General features: G+C 38.8%; 2 protein-coding genes across 2 annotated transcripts in view; both read left to right on the top strand.

Annotated features, from left to right (window-relative positions):
* The first annotated feature begins 448 nt into the window (after window positions 1-448).
* On the top strand, window positions 449-18,280 carry PRKAA1 (protein kinase AMP-activated catalytic subunit alpha 1). Its single transcript, XM_065739907.1, has 9 exons — window positions 449-585; window positions 6,164-6,305; window positions 9,198-9,291; window positions 10,157-10,301; window positions 10,774-10,861; window positions 11,701-11,925; window positions 12,643-13,129; window positions 14,173-14,299; window positions 17,133-18,280. Exons 1-9 carry the CDS (start codon window positions 483-485, stop codon window positions 17,375-17,377), a joined length of 1,656 nt encoding a protein of 551 aa, XP_065595979.1. The 5' UTR covers window positions 449-482; the 3' UTR covers window positions 17,378-18,280.
* Window positions 18,281-20,854: 2,574 nt separating this feature from the next.
* TTC33 (tetratricopeptide repeat domain 33) overlaps window positions 20,855-22,047 on the top strand; it is a 37,308-nt gene continuing 36,115 nt past the window's right edge. The window contains exon 1 of the mRNA XM_065739956.1: window positions 20,855-21,116. Coding sequence (XP_065596028.1) covers window positions 20,896-21,116 — 221 coding nt within the window. The 5' untranslated portion in view covers window positions 20,855-20,895. The remainder of the gene's footprint in view (window positions 21,117-22,047) is intronic.

The raw sequence follows: 22,047 nt of genomic DNA on the forward strand, positions 1-22,047 counted from the left end.
CCAGAAGCACCAGTGTAGTGTTCATAAATAAATGGGTAAGACAGGCTGCTTCTGCTTCAGGGGTGTCGTATTCTCCTGGTACCACAGTTGGCCCGGGTGAAGGGAAATGGCTGAGAAGAACTAACAGGTTAAATCTGTGGCACTGATCAGAAATACGAAGCCTTGACAGGTCCGTTTGTTGTGAGTGGCTGTGTTTGCTGTCATGGTAGCAGTAAGACTGGTTTGGTGGCAGCTGCCCTTCCTCAACTACATCCCTAAGTACAACACAGTGACAGAAACGTGGCTCTGCCAGCCTCCATCATCTTACACACAGCCTGTAAGGAGCAGCGTACGCTACACCCGTCCCTGTGCCGGAAGTGGTTCGCTGCGGCGGAAGGCGGGAAGGGAGAAAATGTCCCTCACTTCCGGGGGCCGGCTGCGGGCGGTTATTCCTCACTGGGGACCGGCCCAGCGTTATGCGCAGACGCGGCTCTTAGCTCAAGATGGCGGCGGCAGATAAACAGAAGCACGAGCACGGGCGGGTTAAGATTGGGCACTACATCTTAGGTGACACGCTTGGTGTTGGTACTTTCGGCAAAGTCAAGGGTGAGTCGCTGCACCGTGTCATCTGTCTGAGTCGGGGCTGGGGCCGGGTGCCTGCCGGGGCCTGGCTGGGCGGCGTAGGGGGCTGCTGGGGCTCCAGCCTGAGGCTGGTCGCGCTGTCAAGCAGAGAGGGTCTTGTGGCATCAGGGCTGAGAACTGGCGTCTGGGTCCTGGCTCGTATGGCCGCAGGCGGTAGCGTTGGCTGTGAGGGGCGGCGGTGCCGGGGGGACGGCGGCGGGCCTGGTTGGGGTGGGGCGGGGCGGGGCGGCGCGGCCCTCCGAGCGGGGGATTTCTCTTCCGCATTGGCAGGCATCGTTCCCGGAGCAGAATTCCTGCCTGTGCTGGAAGTGTGATTGCATCTGTAACAGAGGTGGCCGGCATACAGATAGAGCTGCCCGTCGACAAAACACAATCGTGTTTTGTCCCGCAAACGTTTGACACCCTTATAAAGACAATAAGCTTTCGTGCTTTACAAAAGGCAAAGCGTTTAAAACAAACAAAAAATACCTCAAATTATTTAACTAGTGAGCACTGCTGATGATACAGAGGTGTGGAAAGTCCTAGTGCTAAGACTGGTGGTAACTGAAGTTTCTTTCTATCTCAGACTTGCACTGTTGGGCTGTAAAAAGCATGTAGCAAGTATGATGCCTGGTAGGAAAAAAATCCTTAATTCCTCTGCCTCTTTTGGTGATGCTGATAAGGTTCCATCATTTGGCAGTGAAAGATTATGCTCTAAGAAAAAGGTTGCGCCCCCCCCCCCCCTTTTTTTTTTTTTTACCCAGCTAGAATTTTACTTGAGTTTGTGGGATGTGGGGTCAGGAAGACTGCTTTGTTGTGGCTGGTGCAGAGCTGATTTTCTTCATGGTGTCTAGTATAATGCCATGTTAAATGGGGTTAAACCACAACAGTCTTCTTGGAAGAGGGGATTTAACAGCAGTGGCAGCTCTAAAAATGGACTGGAAAACCAGAGATTTGTGAGTAATTATCAAAGGTCTCCCACAATTAAGCTAGCTGTCTGATGAATTCAGCTTTTCACTTGGTGTTTTACTACCACAGATTGTTGTTACTGATTTGATGTTCTGCCCATTTGATACTTAATTTTGTGCTATGATCCTGAGTTAATTACTGACTTAGTTCATCTGACTATGCCTCAGATGTTTATTCATGAGAAGACAACTGGTTCTAGCCAGTATCCAGGCAAAGCAAAAACACCACTGACCTGAAAAAAGAATGCTAAAAATAAATTAGTTTTATGAAGTGTATTTTCACTTAAGTTTTACAAGCATTTGGCATAAAACACTTTCTAACCTCAGCAATTTTGGATGTCAAGGGGAAAGCTCTTTACAGTGAAGGTGGTGAGGTGCTGGCACAAGCTGCCCAGAGAGGTGTTGGATGCTCTGTCTTTGGAGGTGTTTAAGACCAGGTTGGATAAGGCCCTGGGCAACCTGGTCTAGTACCAGATCTGGAGGTTGGTGGCCATGCCTGTGGCAGGGAGGTTGGAACTTGATGATCCTTGGGGTCCCTTCCAACCCAAACCATTCTGTTATTATGATTTTAACGTTGATGTTTTTTTTAGATTTCCTGCTGAAACCAAAATCAGAACTTACTTCCAAGTGTTTCAGATGGTTAGATTTCATAAAGAGAGGAGCAGTCAGACTAAAAGTAATTTGTAATGACAGTGAGGGTACTGTTTGTGGATGCAAATACAAAATATTTGTCCAAGCCTTTAAAATTAGGCTAAGGAGAGTGATCTGTATAGACTGCAAAAATGATGTAAACAGGCCTTAATGAGTCTTGGGAGAGAACAGTGAATATGTTTACTCTCTGATGTGTTTAAGTAATATGTCTTTGCACAGCATTAACTCCTTTTCAAGTTAGTAACAACATTATTTAGCTTAGTTTTAAAGGGTGCTATTCTCTACTGAGTCTTGGCTTGGGTTGTTGATGTCTGTCAATGTATTTAATTACATGTAATCACAGAATTGAAAAAGACCACTAAAATAGTCTAACTGTAAAATGAGGCAAATGTAAGAGTCTTCTCCTGCCAATAAGTTGCACTTCTGTGATCTCCTGTGCCAAAGATCTCATCAATCTTCTGCATTTCATACAGCTTTAACTATGGCCAAATGAGAGCCACGCAGCAATGCCAGGTCTGCCAGACTGAGTCTGTATAATTACACGTGACTTAATAAAGTCCAGTTTTTAGTGACTAAGGATCTATCTCTGTATCATTGAAAAATTGCTGCTGTACATAGCCGTATTGAAACCTGAAGGCAGTTTTTGTTAGTGGTAGAACACAGGGAAATGTTACTGGGTTGCACTGAGGGCATTTGTATAGGATATCCAAATTCTTTTCTTGAGAGAGAGGGCAAGTATTGGAATGGGCTGTTTAGGTGGAGTCTCAGTTCTTGCAGGTATTTAAGGGATGTGTGGATGCATCTCTAAGAGATGCAGTTTTGTGATGAGACTTGGTAGGTCATGTTGATAGTTGGATATGGTGCTCTTGAAGGACTTTTTGAGCCTAGATGATTGTCAACCTAGAGCCTGTTATCAAAGAATAAATAGAGAAATACTAAGTTTGCAAGGGGATCTTTCTTTGCAATGCTTTTATTTTTAAAGACTCGTATAGTCTTAGAATGATTAACTTGATTAACTTAAATACACTTCTAAATTGTAAGCCAGCCCTTTTGTAGATAAAACTTATGCTAAGAGGTAATACAGAGTAGCTTACAGAAAGATAACACTGGCTTCTTGTTTTTCTATGGGCTGTACATGATGTTATCATCTGAGGTCTTGCTTTCAGTTCCATTCTTGTGCTGCATTAAAGAAGAGCCAGCAGTCACAATATACTTTGAACTGCTCCATCTTAAAGTTAGTTAGTTCTTAAGGCATGTGAATATCTGATTGCTTATTTGTGGAGTTACAGATTAGTTCAAATGTGAGGTACGTGCAGAATAAGAATGTTCCATAGCTACTTTACAGTAGTGAAATAAAACAACTGATCTTTTTATCTTGATTTTTTTTTAAGCATATAAAAACACTTGTATTTGCTATGGCATTGAACAGCAAAGTGAAAATTACTTTTGTCTGGGAAGAATGAAAGATTTTCTGACAAGAGTGTTCCTTAGTATTTGAAGTATGTGATCTGTGGTGGTTGGCTGGTATACTCTGTGGATAATATTTGCAAAAAGTCAGTCTTATTTCATGAAGAGGGTGATGATTGGAAGCTCCAATCTTAAAGCTAGATTTTTGTATAACCATAAACTTGAGGGGAAAAATGGCCAAAGGTGCAAAAACTACTGAGTAAATATGTCATTAAACTTGTTCATTTGCTAAACACTTCTCAGGTTTTTGCTGTATTTTCATTTCAGTAATTTCTTTAAAGTTATCAAACAGTGCTGAAGAGGTAGAAAAGCCTGTTTCAATCTAGGGTGTGCTGACAAATCAGAAATGAAACGAATTTACTGATAGATAAGTCTGTGTGTGTCAGAATTGAGTATATGCTAAGGTGTTTAATTTCTCAAATACATATGCTATCCTTCATTCCTCAGCAGCGTGAACATTCTTATACAGTGTTTTGGTTATTCTGGTGCTTTTTTTAGATAAAAGCTTTTCAGAATCGGAGGAGGCTTATTTTCTTCTCCCCACAATGCAGTTGGAATGAGCATGTCTGTGCTGTTGGGTACAGACTTTGTCCCACTACCACATTATGGTGGTTCAGGGTCTTGCATGATTCATTATGCTGTTATTTCCCTGCTGGAATTTATACAAACTGCTTTGTTTCACAGAGTAGTTGTCTTTTTGTTAGGCAAACAGTATTGAGGACAAGTTTATTGATATCTGTTTCTCTGCTATTAATTTTTTTCTTGCTTGCATTGTATTTTTAGCTAAATGTGGCGAGCTTCATGTCAGAAATGATTGATAGACTTGACCTATTTTTGTCAAAGTTAACTCTTGAATGCAGATTGCTGCTGGAAACTAACCATTAATTTGGGAAGGAACTGTGTCTTTCGGAAGACATTGGTTATCTTGTATCACTAGCCTGAAGCTTTACCGTCTGAGTACTGGTTTAGTCCTTGATTCTGTGCTTGCCCTTGCCGTTTTCACTAATGCTTTCTTTTTTCTGAAAGCAAGATAAGTGCTTCCAGATCAACTAGCTGCACATTGAAATAACAATAAAATGCAGAATTCTTGAGAGCTTTGCAGATAAATGCATTATTTGTGAGGTATAATACACTGGAACTAGTTCTCCAGAGTGCAGTTATTAACAAAACATTAGAATTGCTTATAATGGCCTTCCTGTGGCTGTATTTAAATAAAGCTTGGGGTTTAGATAAATTCTTCGCATGAAGAGATACATGTATGTCTGCAAGTACACTGTGTTCTGCAGAGGTAGCAGTGTCAGTCAGGTGGACAGAAATGAACCATTTAGTGTCCTGGAATGTGGCTTGCCTTTAGAAGGCAGGAGGTCAAATGTTGACTGAACTGAAATGGACATAGTTGTAATGGTAACAGTGTTGAATGACTGCCTCCAGAAATTTATGAAGATATCAGAGTCTTATAGTGAAAGAGGTGCTTACGTTCTGGAGCATACCTGTGATATGGTATTGAATTTTCTTAGTAGCTTTGTTGTGTGGTCTTTTCCAAAAGCACCTGCAAACTTAAGGAATTTGAGATGTAACAGTCTAGAAAATGTTTTATGCAACCAACTTCTCTAAAACAAAAATTCTAGAAGTGTGAAAGGAACTTAAAAACTTCTGTAAGAGATTGCTTGTTGCAGCTAACGCTGGATCCTATTTCATGCATTTCATCTATGTTTTGGCATTTATATAATGAAGCTCTGGTGTGATAGACTTGCTTACTACGTGGAGGTCCTGTAGTGTGAAACTGCTACAAATATTTCAGGATTGGTTCATAGGTTCATAGGTTCATAAGGTTGGAAAGGACCTACAAGATCAGCTAGTCCAACCATCCTCCTATCACTATCCCTACCCAACTACTAAATCAAATCCCTTAGCACCTCATCTAAACGCTTCTTGTACAGTGCTAGGGATGGTGCCTCAATGGGATTGGATACTATTAGCAATAATTTGAATTACTGAAACATGTTTCTTGAGGGAAAGGATGCAGTTATGTTTTAGTAACAGCAGTGCTTGCTGTTAGAGTGGAAAAGCTGCTGGGAGAGCATGTCTGAGGGGATTATCAAATGAGCTTAGAATGACTCATACAGAGAAATGAAGTGGTCTTCCTCCTTAACAAAGATGGCAGTGTTTTGGGATACAAAAATGTTTTGCTTGCAGTAGTGCAAAAATTTAGACATGCTTCAAGAGTTCAGAGTGTGAGATTGTTGTTCTTAACATTTTTAAATTCCTATCTCTCAGTAGAATTGAGAGAGGTATTTGGGGTACTACCGCAGAAATGATGTGCCATCTGGTCTTCAACCTCCCTAAAGGTAATGGGGATATGTGGAATATTTAGTATCTTAATTGTAGTATTTCTTGGCTATATTTGAAAAGATCTAGTGAGTGTCCTTTATGGAGCAATTGAAGAACCTGACTAAATTACTTTTTATTTCTTGCAGTTGGCAAACATGAGTTAACTGGACATAAAGTTGCAGTGAAGATCCTGAATCGTCAGAAAATTCGCAGCCTTGATGTTGTAGGAAAAATTCGCAGGGAGATTCAGAACCTCAAACTCTTCAGACATCCTCATATTATTAAGCTGTAAGTTCTACTTGCCATAATCAGATCTATTTAAGCAGTAATCTTTTTTGCTCTCACTGACTTTGAAGCGTGTCCAAAGGGCAGTAATATAAACTAAACAGCTTCCAGGAAGCAGTATTCCGTTTTCAGTATCCACTGTAATGTATTTTCACAAAACTGATATTCTCTGTGGGACAGAGAGGAGTGCTTTAATATTTTAATTGTGTTTGATCTGACCTGCAATTTCTCCAATGTAGATGGCTCTGCGAAGCTTTTCAGAATTAAGGTTGTGCAGTCTGTTAAGTGTGATCTTATACTTCAGAATTGTTTTATATAGCTGTTACCACATGTCTAGTATGCACAAAAATAAAAAAAGGTTTGGTATTTAGATCATTGCCTGCCTGTCTGTTAGGCAATCAGTGGTTCATCAGTAGAGTTCAGAGTACAACTAAGTATGTCCCAGACTAGACACTTTGTTATTTATTTTCTAAGACCAGATATAAATGCTGTTGATTTTTGCCTTTTTATACAGCCTGCCTATGCATATAATAAGACACATCTAGAGTGCGGATGATTCTTACTTTTAATTGTGGAATGGCAGGTTTTTTGTATTTTCAGCCTTGTATTAGGATCGTGATAGCACTGTTAGGTGCCAATCTTACACGTTCTTTTAGGTTTAACAATAATACAAACTGGTGCTAAATCAGATTGTCGCATCATCTCAATAACTTTCTTTAGTTCAGTGTTCAAGAACATAACTGTAAAAAGTCAAAACCACATAACTGTAGTCAAAACACAAATTGTCAGTGTGCCAGCCAAGATACGAGGCAGAATAGGAATGTGTACTTCTGGTACTGTTAAGCTGTTAAGTCAGCTGAACAGTTTTCAAGGAAACAATTTCTTAGTGAATAGTGCTGCGAGAAATGCTTTCTTTTCAGCATATGAAGGGAAGGGTCAAGATGTAGGAGGTGGCAGAAAAGATGAAGAATACTAAACTTTTCAGGTGTTTGGCTTGAATTTCTAAAGCTGAAGGGTAATTACCCTGTATATGAATAACATTTGATATAATTTATACTGTTACTCAGTTTAACTTGCTGATAACTTAGTGTCATGCTGCTTATGCTATTAGGAACTAGGCTGAGGAACTGGTGGGATAAAAGTAAATGACTTTCCTCAGTTAAATGACAAATGATCCAAATTAGAAACTGTCTTACTTTATTAAAAACTGTATAGATTTATCAGTATTTACAACTTCAGAATCATAGAATTGCTCAGGTTGGAAATGACCTTCAAGATCATCAAGTCCTACGGCAACCAAACCATGCTACCCGAACTCTTAACAGCCTACCGTGAAATCATGTCCTTGAGCATCACATCCAAATGGATTCTAAAATAACCACAGACTTAGGTCTGTCTTTATCATGCTTTAATTAAAGTCCTTTGAAGCATCTCTCCGTTCTTTAGACTAGCAATAGAATATTTGGTGTTTTCTTCTGTAAAAATTATTCTTCCTACAATCAGTCATCCACTCTGTGGAGTTTGGTCTTACTTCTGTTATTGGTATTGTGTTCTGCGGTTGCCTTTTCTGTAACTAGAAAAATGAGCTGACTATAGAGAAGAATGGTTGCATCTTCCAGGAGGTGTGGACTGGCTTTTTTTCAGAGATGTTGAGAGGTTTATCTTCCAACATTTTTCACAGTCTCTCCACCCAGAAAGTGGAAATCACTGTGGGGACTTCAGCTATGAACTGCATTTCACGATGGTCTGAATTGTATAGCTTATTGTTTTCTCAAGTAAAGAGAAAATCGTGAAATGTAATGTTGTTAGAAATGAGGTTGCACTGCAATTTCTTTCTGAAAGGCTTAAAGTATGATTTCTTCAGTAGCGAGGCTTGGCCATGGCTTCAGAATATGTATGGTTATGAGCAAGTACGTAGAGGTATTTTCAACCAAGAAATTGCAAAAAATTGGTGAAGATAAGGCATCTTCAACTAGCTTTTTGAAGATCTTACTTTGATAACTGTTTCAGTGGTATCAAGGTTGTTACAGTGTTGTATACCATAATAGTAAGCTGTTGAAATAGGTCTACATGGGTTCACCTGAATGAACTCACTGCTATCTGTGCAGTTAAAGAATGACTTAGCAAACTTGTCTTGAAATCAGCCTTTTGAGTGAGTTAGTAGTGCAAGTGTGAATTCACCTGGTTTAGAAGTCAGAATTTTCATGTGCTTGAGTCTAAAAGCTTTCATTTTCATCTGGAAGAGACTGTCCTGTTTTCTTAATGTTATATCTGAATTTGACTAAATAGTTATCAGAGTGTATTATTTTAATCGCATAAAGAATCAGTTGCTTCTGACTACTGTAAAGGGGGAAAATAAATACTTATATTTAACCTTTTATGTAAAGGTGCACAGAAAGTACTTCGAAGTATTTTAAGTAGTTACTCTTAATTTTTTTTAAAGTTAATAGAAATACAATGATAAACTGTGGAAAAAAATTGTTTTTCATTATTAATACTTTCAATCTTGAAGTACACTTTAATAGACAATAACATTCCTTTGCCATAAATAGAGCTGAAGGGTGTATGTTTGCAAGGAGCTACAGAAGTCTTTTTACATTTATTTCTCACTGAGCAAAGCTGTCTGAGTGGTAACCCTTAAATACTTTCACGGAAATCATATGGGCTAAGAATGTTCTTCTGAAAGTGTGGATGCTGATGTTCTTGGTGGAGAAATATAAATTTTCTACTAGTCTGTACAGCAGCGGCATCCTTCAGTAAAAAGTAAGGAAACAGCTTCTCAGAAAGTGTTATTTCAGTAATTGTATACATAGAAATATACTTTAAAATATTTAACCAGATGTAATTAAGTTCTCAACCTGAGCACCTAGACTAATAGATTCCTTTCTCTGTCAGGTACCAGGTCATCAGTACCCCAACTGACATTTTCATGGTGATGGAATATGTTTCTGGAGGAGAGCTCTTTGATTATATCTGTAAAAATGGAAGGGTAAGTAGTAGTTAAACTATGCAATCAATGTCTTGCATTCTGTTACTGCTTTTGCAACATTCTTTTAAATGAAGGTGTGTTTTTTTTGAATGTATTCAGTGTCATTTTGCTGTTAGCTTTTAAAATAAAGATGTTTTATGGTTACATCTTGTAAATGTATTTAGTTCCATAGCATGTTAACATGATCTTCATATATTTTGGTCATGCTCTTTTTTTACTGCTTTGCTAAGGAACTATTTCTGTTACTGGGAAGTTGTTATTCTGCCCTTATTACTCTCTTTTACTGGTTTCTGTTAATTCTGTAATGCAAATGCAATCTAAATGCAAGCTGTCTAGATAGGTGAGTTTAACAAATAACTAAAAGTGGCTAACTTTGACATAGTGTAGGACATGTTCATAAGAATGCACAACTAAGTGTGCTGTTTGGGCAAAGTTGCCATTAGCAGTATCAATTGCTAAAAATTATGGTCTCTTCAATGGCTGTCTGTAGCTTTTGTTTTACTTAAATCTCATTATGTACTTAAGTATCGAAGTACCTTGGTATTTCAGTTAGATAGAATTAAAGTTAGGGTGATAATGTTTCTAGTTACTGAGTATATAATTTTTACTGAGCCAATTTCCAAATTATGATTGACAGATGTCAGTGGCTGTTGTATAGGTGGACATTGTTTTATCTTACTCATTTTAGAGCTGTGATAGAAGCAGAATTATGTAAGCTATGAAGTTTTCTGCTACAAAGATGTGCTGAATAAAGTATCAAAACTGTAAATGATAGCTTCAGGTCATTAGAAAATTTTCTGTAATTAATATAAATGGAAAAAGTTACCTTTCACTGTCTCAGGATTTTTTAAAATTCTTGTTTTAGCTTGATGAGAAGGAAAGTAGACGTCTGTTCCAGCAAATCCTTTCTGGTGTGGATTACTGTCACAGGCACATGGTAGTTCACAGAGATCTGAAGCCCGAAAATGTGTTGCTTGATGCACACATGAATGCCAAGATAGCTGATTTTGGTAAGCATTAATACTTTATCCTAGAAATACTGTTCTTGCACATCTGTGCAATTTTATTTCCTTTGTGCTTTCTTTTTCAGGTCAGATATTTTTTCTTACTGAGCAAAAAGCTGAGTAAGAGCTGCCTTATTTGGTCTTACTTAACAATATTTCTCTGAAATGAGACTTAGTTCCACACCTTACTGCTTGCAAACATGACTTTCTTATTACTTGCTTTTCTGTGTGTGAAATGCAGATATTTAACACTCTTGGAAGTACAATGCAAGGATGGTGCTTTATATTTGGGAAACATACTGCTCTGTAAAATATGAATTCCAAAGATGTGATTGGGGAAGAAAGATATAGTTAGTGTAAAATGTAAAACAGTTGATCTTACAAATACCTGTACTGTTTGCTACATAGGTACCTTACTAGTCAGAGTGAAATCATTTTGCTGTCTCAATTTTTAGTAGTTACTCTTATGCACTTTCAGGTCTATCGAATATGATGTCTGATGGAGAATTTTTAAGAACAAGCTGTGGTTCCCCTAACTATGCTGCACCTGAAGTAATTTCAGGAAGGTAGTTTCTTTTTTTTTGATTGGATGCATGTGTGCATGTACTTCAGTTACTTTACTGGCTTATCCTAAAGGCTGTAGAATTCTTGATCAGCTTGATGTGAAGTATGCTGATCCATTAATTGCCTTAATAGTCTTTTATAAGAACTTCAGAACCAGCTCTGAATAGCTCCTGTAAGGTGGAGGTGATGCCTAGTGCCCCAAATCCAGTATGTATAATGTGCCTGGTATAGGAAGTAGAGGTATGGATAGAATTAGAGGCAGCGCCTTCTGCAAAGTTGAGTGGCCATGAAATACCTGCTGCAGAATGGGTATTTAGCCTGAACATAACTTCTGCTTTTTTTTTTTTTTTTTGGACTGTCATTGACAAGTCTGTTGTTTACATCTAACATAATATCATCTGTTGTTGATGGCAGGGCACGTGTCCTCTTTATCTGGGCAGTAGCATAGATGTGGTAAGTCTAGGTAAATGGTCTTCCCTTGAATTTTTCCAGCATCTAAGATTTGGGGAATAGGTGGATGACCTCATTACCATTGTTTGAGTGGAATCTGTGCAATATGTAACACAGGCTTCTTGGTATTAGAAGCAACTCTTTCAGTTGACCATTGTCTTTAATTGTGTTTTTGGAGGATTTATACGTGAATAGAGGGGAAACTACACACTTGCTTCCTAGATTTCAGTACGTATTTGAAAAAGGGGGGCACTCGAGTTCAACAGAGGCATGTTATAGTACTTGGAAAATTAGTTGTCGCTAAGTTTGTGCAATTATTATAAGAAACTGTGGTGTGTGTTCTAAGTCTATTTAAAGTATTAAACACAAATCACAAATAATATTTTCCCAGGTTATATGCAGGTCCAGAAGTAGATATTTGGAGCAGTGGGGTCATTCTCTATGCTTTGTTATGTGGAACACTTCCATTTGATGATGATCATGTGCCAACGCTTTTTAAGAAGATATGTGATGGCATCTTTTATACCCCTCAGTACCTGAATCCATCTGTCATTAGTCTTCTGAAACATATGCTGCAAGTGGATCCAATGAAGAGAGCAACAATCAGAGACATTAGGTAAAAATCTAACTGATGTCAGTTCAAAGAGTGTTAGAATTATTATCTTAGTGCACATATGTAGTATGAAGAAATTAGTCAGACAGCTTACCCTTGTTTTACAGTCTGAGAGGAAAAGATCAGCTGATCATTTGGCATTTGGTGGTTTTTATCTCCCTGGACAAAGAAGTACTTATTAGAGACCACAGTAAAATATATGCTTAATACAAATTTTGAGAAACTCTTGATTTAGGACTGTATTTATAAAGCTGCTGCAGAATGACTTGCAAAACTGCAGCAGTATTGGTTTCTGGACAAACAACTTCTTGGCTAAGAATTTTACCAGGGTAGCATAAGAATTTCAGTTGAAATATTCTTGAATCTAAGATACTAGAGGAAGAAAAAAAAAAAACCACGCATTTGTATATACATCAAGTTGATGAGTTACAGTAGGGTGTTTTTGGAGCTCTGATAGTTGCAACACTTCTAGGAAAGAAGGTGTGGGTTTTTATTTTTTAGTGCTGAATGTCTAACAAAATGTTGTGAAGCCATTAATGCTTACTTTCTACTTTATGTAATTTTTCATTTGCTTTAGTATATGGGTTGCTTTGTTGGAAGCACAGAGAAGGAACTCTTGGGCTAACAGTTGTGATTTCTTTGCATACATGTAACTTTTTAAAAAGAATGTAATGCTAAAAAGGCTTGCTCTACATACAGTCTGTTTATTTTTAAATCTAGGGAACATGAGTGGTTTAAGCAGGACCTTCCCAAATACTTGTTTCCCGAAGACCCTTCATATAGCTCTACCATGATTGATGATGAAGCCTTAAAAGAAGTATGTGAGAAGTTTGAATGTACTGAAGAGGAAGTGCTGAGTTGTCTGTATAGCCGAAATCACCAGGATCCTTTAGCAGTTGCTTATCACCTCATTATAGATAACAGAAGAATAATGAACGAGGCCAAAGACTTCTACCTGGCTACAAGCCCGCCAGATTCTTTTCTTGATGATCACCATCTGTCTCGCCCTCATCCTGAAAGAGTGCCATTCTTAGTAGCTGAAGCACCCCGTCCTCGCCATACTCTTGATGAGCTGAATCCACAGAAATCAAAACACCAGGGTGTTAGAAGAGCCAAGTGGCACTTGGGCATACGGAGTCAGAGTCGACCAAATGATATAATGGCCGAAGTGTGTCGAGCAATTAAGCAGCTGGATTATGAATGGAAGGTAAAAGAATATAATTTCTTTACTACAACCAACAGTAGATTTTTGAGCTGTGTTGTTACATAGCCTAGAAGCCTGAAAAAATGGATCTTCCTGATAGAGGCTGGTTTAGCAGTAGTGATCAATACATTATTTTAACTACCAACATATTAGTTTAGCGAAAATACATTAGAATTTCCTAGTTCTAAAACTTCCCAGTTTTGCTTTGCTTAATACGTGAACAGTTGTGTTTTTCTGAATGATCCATGCTTCACTGAAATCACAATAGACTACTTTTATCTTTGCATTCACTGAGTGCAAGAACTTCTTGGGTTTCACGTAAATTGTTTTGAGTTATAGTGTACCGAGATAGAAAGTTGCTTGTTACGACATAACAAGCAATGAAAATTTGCCAAACTGGGGGAGAACAAGAAGGTCAGCCAAGGGACATCAGGAGGAAGCTGAAGATGGAAAAATGAGGATGAAGTAAGTGGTCTGTGACCACCTTGGGTTCCCACTATGCACACCCTAAGGGACATTAACATATATTAATGAATTCTTATAAAATGATGAATATGGATGTGGTTTCCAGGAAATGTATTGCATATGTATGTATTAACTGTTTCAATTTAGAACCTGAAATCCAGGAGTGCATGCTTGATTTGTCAAGCTGCCCAGTATTATATCATGAATTAAAAGGAATGCTGTTTTTTTCATATACCTCATTGAAGTTAGAGGGTTTTCTTCCTCAGTTTTTCTGATGACGCTTCTTTACTGGAAAACAGTTGTGTGTGTGTGTGCTGATAACTTTTGCTTATGGTATAAGAATGGTTTTGGGAGAGACAGTTTATCTGACAGAAGAAATCTTGTTAACATGTCTATCATTTCTACTGGGGCTCTGAGGATGTTTGTGGGTGCTTGTGTGTGTTGTTTTTTTTCAGTAGGAGAAAAAAACACACCCTGACAGGCAAGTATGAAATCACTTAATACTAGTGAGTTGAAATAAGAACAGTATGCTCTGCATCTCAAGCATTTCTGGTCATTAACTCAAATCTCTTTTGTACTAGGTTGTAAATCCATACTACTTGCGTGTTCGAAGGAAGAATCCAGTGACAAGTGCGTATTCTAAAATGAGTTTACAGCTGTATCAGGTGGACAGCAGAACATATTTACTGGACTTCCGTAGCATTGATGGTAGGTGAAGACTTGCATTAATGTAGTTACAAGGAAAATTGTTCTAAGTGGCAGGTCTTAATTTACTTGTGAATAAGTAAATTAAAACTTTTGCCCTTTATCAGATAAACACTAGAACTCGGATTGGGCTTTATTTTTTCCTCATGCACTTGTGATTCTTTGCTCTTGTGATCAAATGATTAATTGGTTTGTCTCAAAACCCTTTTTTGCTACATCAACTCCTGAATTTCTGCTTTGTGTGTCTCTACCAGCACTAATGTCACTGGTACAAAAGGTTACAGTGCTGTGAAGAGGCAATACTTAGATCAACCTAACCTGTCTGAGGGACAGATTAAAACATTAATTTAGACCTGTGAACATCTTTTCCATGTGAAGATAAAGCTTGTTGTGTAGTTGTACTGTCTTTTCTTGATTTGTACTTTACTGAGTCTAGCTGAGATGGAATATTTTTGTATCAGTCTGTATAATGTTGTGTTCTGGATTTTTGACCAAGTGTTGATAATACCAGTGTTTTGGCTACTGATGAGCAGAACAAGCAAAGTATCAAGGTTTTCCTTTTCTTTGTGTTGCTATGTCTAGTACATAGGCCAAGGGTAAACAAGAAGTTGGAGAGGGAGACAGCCTAGACGGGTGATCCAGACAGACTGTAGGGATATGCTACGACGTACAGTAGCATGTTTGTCAAACAACAACAACAAAAGCAAACAAAACCCCCATAAAACTAAGGCCAGGGAGATTTTGGGGAGGTAGGTATTGCTCAGAGTCTGGCTGGGCATCAGTCATGTTGTGAGAAGTGGTGAATGACTGCCTTTGCATCACACTGTTTTTTTTTTTTTACTTTCTTTTATTAAAACATCTTTTATTTTGTTACCCGTGAGTTTTCTTGCTTTTAGCCTTAAGATTTCCTTCTGCCATTGAGCTGGGAAATGTAGGAGGGAATGAGGAGTTGCTGGATGTTAACTATGACACCAAGAAATCTGACAAAATAACTTGACACACCAATGAGTTATGTCAAGCAGGTATTCCCTTTATTACAGCACTGGGTGCATGGAAATCGCTCACCAGACATGCACACCAAAGACAGAAATGGCTGCATATTTAAATACATCGCACATACATATTTATTATATCCCAAGGACATGGACTGAATTCCAAGAAATGATTGATATCCCTGGTGATCATGGGATTAAAGCTACTAGTCATTTTTGCTGTAAATTTCCAGCCTTTAAGGATGGGTAGCCTGAACTGGTTCCCACTGATGTTACATTGAGCTGAGGCATCTGTTTTGCCATTTCATCTTCAAAAACAGGACATCTATTCTACTTTCTTATCTTCACTTGACAAGTTTTGTGGCCTCTGCATTTTGTTCTTGAGCTTGCATTTACTCAGGCCACCTGTCCTTCAGCTTATATACGCTCAAGTTGTTCTCACAGTATTCTCATGATTCACTTGCAAGCCAAGATCAGTGCACCATTGGTGGTAATAGAGGTTATTTGAGCTAGGAATTGTAAATGCAGTAACTAAAGTGCCTTCTAAGCTGGTAGTTTAACCTAAGCAAAGATCATACTTTATAGAATGACAGTACAGCTGTAAGTTAGGTACCTGCCTGAAAATGAACTAAAGAGCTACAGACTAAATGTGTTTTTTGGGGCAGAATAGAAAAATAAGCAAAATTGCCTACAGCTAGTGGTTTATGTAACATACCTAGGAAAACATGAGGGCATGGAAAAAGGATTTGCTGGAGTCCACCTGGATTGCAGTATAAGATGATTTATGTTGTGTCTTTGGTCACTTTAATATGACTCAGTTCTACTGTTCTTGTTTCATCCCTTAGAATGATACAGCTGGTTGCTTAGATCCAGTGACATTTGATAAAGGGGACTAATCACTTTCCTGTACTAACCAACTGTAACATAAGAAAAATAGAAACACAGTTGGATGGGTGAAGACTGCCTAGTCACTCAGCTTAGAGGAGAGCATTCCTAGCTTTCTGCTCCTGAGGACAACATAATGGCATGGACTTGCCAGCCCTTTCAATCGTGAAGCTGATTCATTGTTCCTTTTTTGCCACAAACATCTGTTCAGTATTTCTTTTATGGAACTGTAGTTTCAAGTAGCTTTGATGCAAAAAGAGAGTTCTGTGCTCACCAATTCTTCTTGGAAATAACTTCTTATTGACAAGTGTGAGTCAAGCTAATGTTCAGTTTCTAAAGTAAGATTAGAGATACTTCAGCAGAACTTACTTCTAAGATGGAAGTGTTTCTTCCTAATGTGGGAGGTAAGCTTAATTTGCTATAGCAACTCATAGCCTAAGGTGTACAAAATACAAAATGAAACACATTCATTCATCTTTCACTTTTGTAAATACTAGCAATTAATGCATCAATTATTCTGACAATATAAATAAAAAATAACCAAATACAATAAAAACAAAGTAGATACTAGCAAAAAGCATCTACAGAGTGTCTGAACTGCTATTTGGTTTAAACAACATAAACTTGTTAACTTTAAAGATAAATTAGGTAGATCAATTGAACTGTTAGCCACTGAAATTATTTACTGAACTGAAGATCATGATGACTGCTGCTCTGTTGATCTGTCCTGAAGCACAGTTCATAGCACGGTACTAATTTACATAAGGACAATTACTTCTGTTACTGCTTGCATAAGCTTTTATTTTTTATTATTTATATATACTTCACAAGAGCTGTTTATATATTAATGAAGATTTTAAAAACAAAATTAAGTCTGAGAAGAGAAAGATGTTTTGCTGTTCTTCTGGCTGGTTTGGTGTGAATGACTACTTTTTTTAATTCTCTACTGCCTTTTTCAGATGAAATTATTGAAACCAAGTCTGGGACTGCAACTCCACAAAGATCAGGTTCAGTGAGCAACTATAGATCTTGTCAGAAAGATTCAGATGGTGATGCACAAGGAAAATCTGCAGATACGTCCCTTACCTCATCAGTGACCTCTTCACTTGACTCTTCAACAGCTGACTTAACTCCAAGACCAGGCAGTCATACAATAGAATTTTTTGAGATGTGTGCGAATCTTATTAAAATACTTGCACAATAACTTTGAAGGTGGCTTATTTCTTTTACAGCAATAAGCATGCATAAATCGTAGTCAGATGCTTCCAGTTGTAATCAATTTAAATTAACAAAGGCGCTGAAAAAACTAGCTGCAATATGCAATTTACCTAGGGACTGAAGTGATTGTGAGCAGTTAGGTATATTGCTTTGAAGCTGGAATGAATTCTGATTTTCTGCTATCCAGTAGCTTAATACAGGTACAGGATGTCATGTGCCCCTTGGGCAGTGCTTGTAACATTTTCATTGAGTGCACAGTAGTATTCATATTATATTTACATTACATGGTCCTTTTTATCCTTCTTGTTGGTGATGCATACATCTGGAGCAATGTCAAAAAATAAATAAAAAAAATGTGCACTTACAAGTTCAATGACCTAAGTATGACTTGTTGGTCACCATCTACATTTGTGCCTCAGTTGATCAGAACTGTTAATATATCCTAAGAGTAATGCATTAAAACTGCTGTTTCTTCCTCCTTTATTCAGCAGTAAATGAGACTAAGCAAAGTTGGTAATATAATATGACATTCAGTAATTGATAAGTTTGATTAAATGTTGGCAAACCCAACCAATTGGAATTTTCAGTACATGTATGTAAGTGCTCTGCAGCACAGTTACGAGTAAAATTCTTTGGGGTGTAAATAGAACAGTTGAAGCCACAGCAGTGCCAAGAGACATGATGCTGAGAAGATATGCCATGCAATGGCCTGAAAGAAAACATTGCTATGAAGCACTGTGAGCAAACTCCTGATCTATACAGGTTTGCTAGCTCATACCATAGCATAGTAGCAGCACAGCTACTGCAGGCTAAGAATCCTTAGAAGTATATGCATGTAGTTAAGAGCCCAGCCTAGGGGTGGTTGCGTGTTATTCCACAATCCAAAACTGACACAAAAAGAAACACAAAACAAAACACCTTGATATGTCTGCTAACATCACATGTTAACTTAGTAGTTCCTGTACAGAATTCATATTGCAGCTGAAATTTACCTATGGGCCAGGTTTTTCCAAGCTACCCTTATACCAAATTTTACTATTTAAATTATGGAAATTAATAGTGCTGTTTTTCAATTGAATGTCTAAATCTGAATATAACAACTGAAGTGTCAATATTTAGGAAGTTTTGAAATGTAGATTGCAGTCATGGGTAACATACAAGATTCATTCTGTGATTATGGTTTCTAGAAAGACCTTAAATGCTAAATCAGACGTGTTTGCTCAAAAATGTTAAATTATCTTGTAAATTGGATGTACATACCCACAGTTCCATTTTCATCTAGCACTAATGGATGTAAATGTTGAACAGTAAATTGCCATAAAACATTCAGGGATTCATTCTTATTTTCAAAATAAGCTTCATGGCTTAGTTTAAAAGATTGCTCTCTCATTTAGAAACTGGAGAAGGTATTAGTATAAACAGTGAAACCTGGACCCTGTCGGAATGGATGGGACTTCTTGCCAAAGATGAGTCTGAGATTTCATCCTTGACACAGTGCTAACTACAGGTGACACAAACAGTCTAATGCAGTCCAGCTGGCTTCAGTCCAGAAATTCCTGTTACAATTTGAGAAAATTTACATATGCTTAAGCATCAAATCTGCTATAGCTCTTCTCAACTGGGCAGTTGTGTGGCCTATCTTGTTTGTAGGTACAATTTCAGTTTTTTTGTCCTCAAGTAGTGTCTTGCATGGTCCCTTGTAATGCAAGGTTATATTACTGTAGCGCAGAGTGGAAGGATTTTCTTAGATAAAACTTGGTAACTATTGAGATTGAGATGACAATATATGGGACCAGCTATGAAACCTACTTTTAGGTCCTTTCTCCAGTCACGCAAGGAAAGGTTCTGAATAATAGGTGCGCTCACTTTGTTATCCTTTTGCTTTGAAACTTAAATATTGCACTTGTACAAATATAACAAACGCACAGATTTTTTTATTGCAGTAATTCCTCATCTGGAGTTGGTTGGGGATCACTGAAACTGTCTCTTGCATATGTTTAACTAAGTATTTATGAATGGTATCTGCTCCTGGTGCATAGATTTGTAATGCTGATCGCCAGTGCAAGGTGTAAAGGTGCAAACAGGTTTTAATTTTTATACACTTATTTTGTCTCTCCTGTGCTTTAAGGCAACCGTGGTTTTTACTTGTCTTGCTGTCTGAACAAGTTAAATTTTGTTGGTATGACACAACAGTTATGATGGCCAAAGGTTTGTTGATGATTTTTTATACAGGTTTGGGGAGGGAGGAAGGGAATGACAACCTATTTGAATCCAGTGCAGTTGTCTGTAGTGTCACTTTCTTATGCTTTGTAATGTTTATTTTTAAACTGCTTTCTTCAGATGCTCCTGCTGAGCTTGAAGACCTTTTTTTAGCATCCTGTCCACCTGTGAGACTGAACTTCACTGAGAAAAATGCTGGGAATGTAATGATGCAATGGATGCAGATATAGAAATTGGTCAAATGTGTTGCTCTACAATCCAAAGCTTATACAGTTGGAGTGTACTGTTATTTTTCCTGTGTTCTGACTTTACAGAAGCGCAGATAAACCTGATTATTTCTGAGCTCAATGGGTAATGAGTTAAAAAGCAAAGTATAATTTGGGTGTGTAATGCTAAAAACAACAAAGAAGGTTTCACCTCTGTCGTGTTTGTCTTGTTATGAACATTAACTACAAAATTGGAGATGTTATTTTACCAGTTGATTACCAGTGTAAGATAATAAGTCCTGTTCTTTAATAAAGATGTGCCTACTTCCTATGTTGATTTTTCTGACAAAGTAATGAATGCAAAAACGCTTGTTTATAACTGCGTTCACTTTTTAAACTTCCAGAACCTTAACCTAAAGTAAAAACTGAAGTACTTAACCCATCCCATTTGGCGGTGCGTGCTGTCTCGTGGTGTTATGCATCGTCAGGGTAGAAAGTACTGCCCAGTGATGGCTGGGCAGTGCCGGTAACTGAGGGCTGCTGGAAAGAGCAGCGCCGTGGCGGCTGCGCTGTACCGCCCACGTTCGGCTCGGTCTCCGTACCGCGGCACCGTCGCTCCGCCGCCGCGGCTCAGCCACGCCCCGCCCCCATGCGCGGCACTTACCGTTCCCCGCCCCTCCCCCCGCGGCGTAGCGCTGTCGCCCCGCCCTTCCGCTTCCGGCGGGTGAGTGGCGGCGCGGGCTGAGGGGTGGCTGTGGGCCGCAGGTAGCGGGCTGTGGCGGCGGGCTGACCCTCTCCGCCGCTGGATGGGCTGCGGGCAGCTGTCATGCCTGCGTCCGGGCCGTGGCCCTGCGGCTCCGCGGGAGCTCGGCGTAGCGCTGCGCGCCAGCAGCTGGGCCTGGGGGGTGCATCGCTTGATGCTTTTGCCTGTCTTTACTCAGAGCCCTCGCTAACGCTTGCCGTGAAGGTGGTGGGCAGAACCTAAGTGGGTGACGGGCGTTCTGCTGCGCATTACTGCTCTGAGAGCCAAGATGAGTAAGCTGTGTTCACTGAAATCTGCTTTCCTCTAGTTCTCCCAATGGCCTCCTTTGGCTGGAAGAGGAAGATTGGCGAGAAGGTCTCCAGAGCCACTTCCCAGCAGTTTGAAGCTGAGGCTGCCGACGAGAAGGGCCCTGGTGCTGATGAAGATGAGGACTGGGTGCACGCCACCAAGAGAAGGAAGGAAGTTCTCCTCGAAGACTGTGTAAAGAAAAGCAAACAGCTGAAGGATGAAGGTGCAAGTTTGGCTGAAAACAGGAGGTACCGATGTTGTCTTAGTCTTTCTTTGGCTGAGTAAGCGCTAGATGTTAATTTAATCCTTTTTCTAAACTAATTACTGATTGCTGCATTCATTCTCCTCATGTTTGAAAAATACACCAATCACTGTCTTTAAATTTTGTGTCTACAGTCTGATGTTGAGTGGGTTTATTTTTGTGTTTTGGAGTTGATGTTGGCTGCTGTGAAGTCTGTGTTCAAGTCTCACATCAGCGTGTTTGCTTAACAAGAAATAACGGAGAGAGATGAAAAACTGATTGCATATGAAATTTCAGAGGGTAAATAAAATATTGTGAGCTATGCTGTACTGTAAATAATGTTTCAGCTATTCAGGTAGCCTCATCCTGTCCTGTAAATGTGTGGTAATCTCACTTCAATGTTATGAAGAGTAAGTGTCTTTATACGTATGTAGTGACTAGGGAAATTTGCACAGAGCAACCAATACGCTGTGATTTGTCTAATTCTTTTGACAAATCAGGTTTAGGTGGCCTCTGAATGTTTCCTGATAATAGTCCTGAGTCAGGACTTGAACAGGATTTTTTTGAAATGGTGTTTCATAAATTGTTTCTACTATGCTTCAAGCAGAAAGTAACTTCGGAGTGAGATATGAACAGAAGAGGGATGAGGCACTCTAAATCGCTTTTCAAAACTCCATAATTTGGTTAGATCTTCTCTAGAAGAGAAAAAAACCAACACAGTTCTAATATTAGATCCCTCAAAAACTTCAAAATACTTGATATCTAAATCTGAATTCTGACTGTAGTTGTGTGAACATCCATGCTTTATTCATTTTTCCAGGTCAGCAGTGATGTTAATTTCCTGACAGAAGTAATTCCTTAATAAGTCAGTACATACCTGTCTTCTGTTAAGCTGTACCTGTCAGTACAGACAGTCAGAAGAAGACTGAGGCATTCAG

Source organism: Cyrtonyx montezumae, unplaced genomic scaffold (assembly GCF_038088225.1).
Source record: "Cyrtonyx montezumae isolate F1298 unplaced genomic scaffold, pur_monq_1.0 scaffold_25, whole genome shotgun sequence".
Classification (NCBI taxonomy): Eukaryota; Metazoa; Chordata; class Aves; order Galliformes; family Odontophoridae; genus Cyrtonyx; species Cyrtonyx montezumae.

Coding starts and splice junctions, on each gene's coding strand:
- PRKAA1 (XM_065739907.1), top strand. CDS start 483: ATGGCGGCGGCAGATAAACAGAAGCACGAGCACGGGCGGGTTAAGATT. Junction 6,306..9,197: donor CATCCTCATATTATTAAGCT/GTAAGTTCTACT, acceptor TTTCTCTGTCAG/GTACCAGGTCATCAGTACCC. Junction 14,300..17,132: donor GGACTTCCGTAGCATTGATG/GTAGGTGAAGAC, acceptor TGCCTTTTTCAG/ATGAAATTATTGAAACCAAG.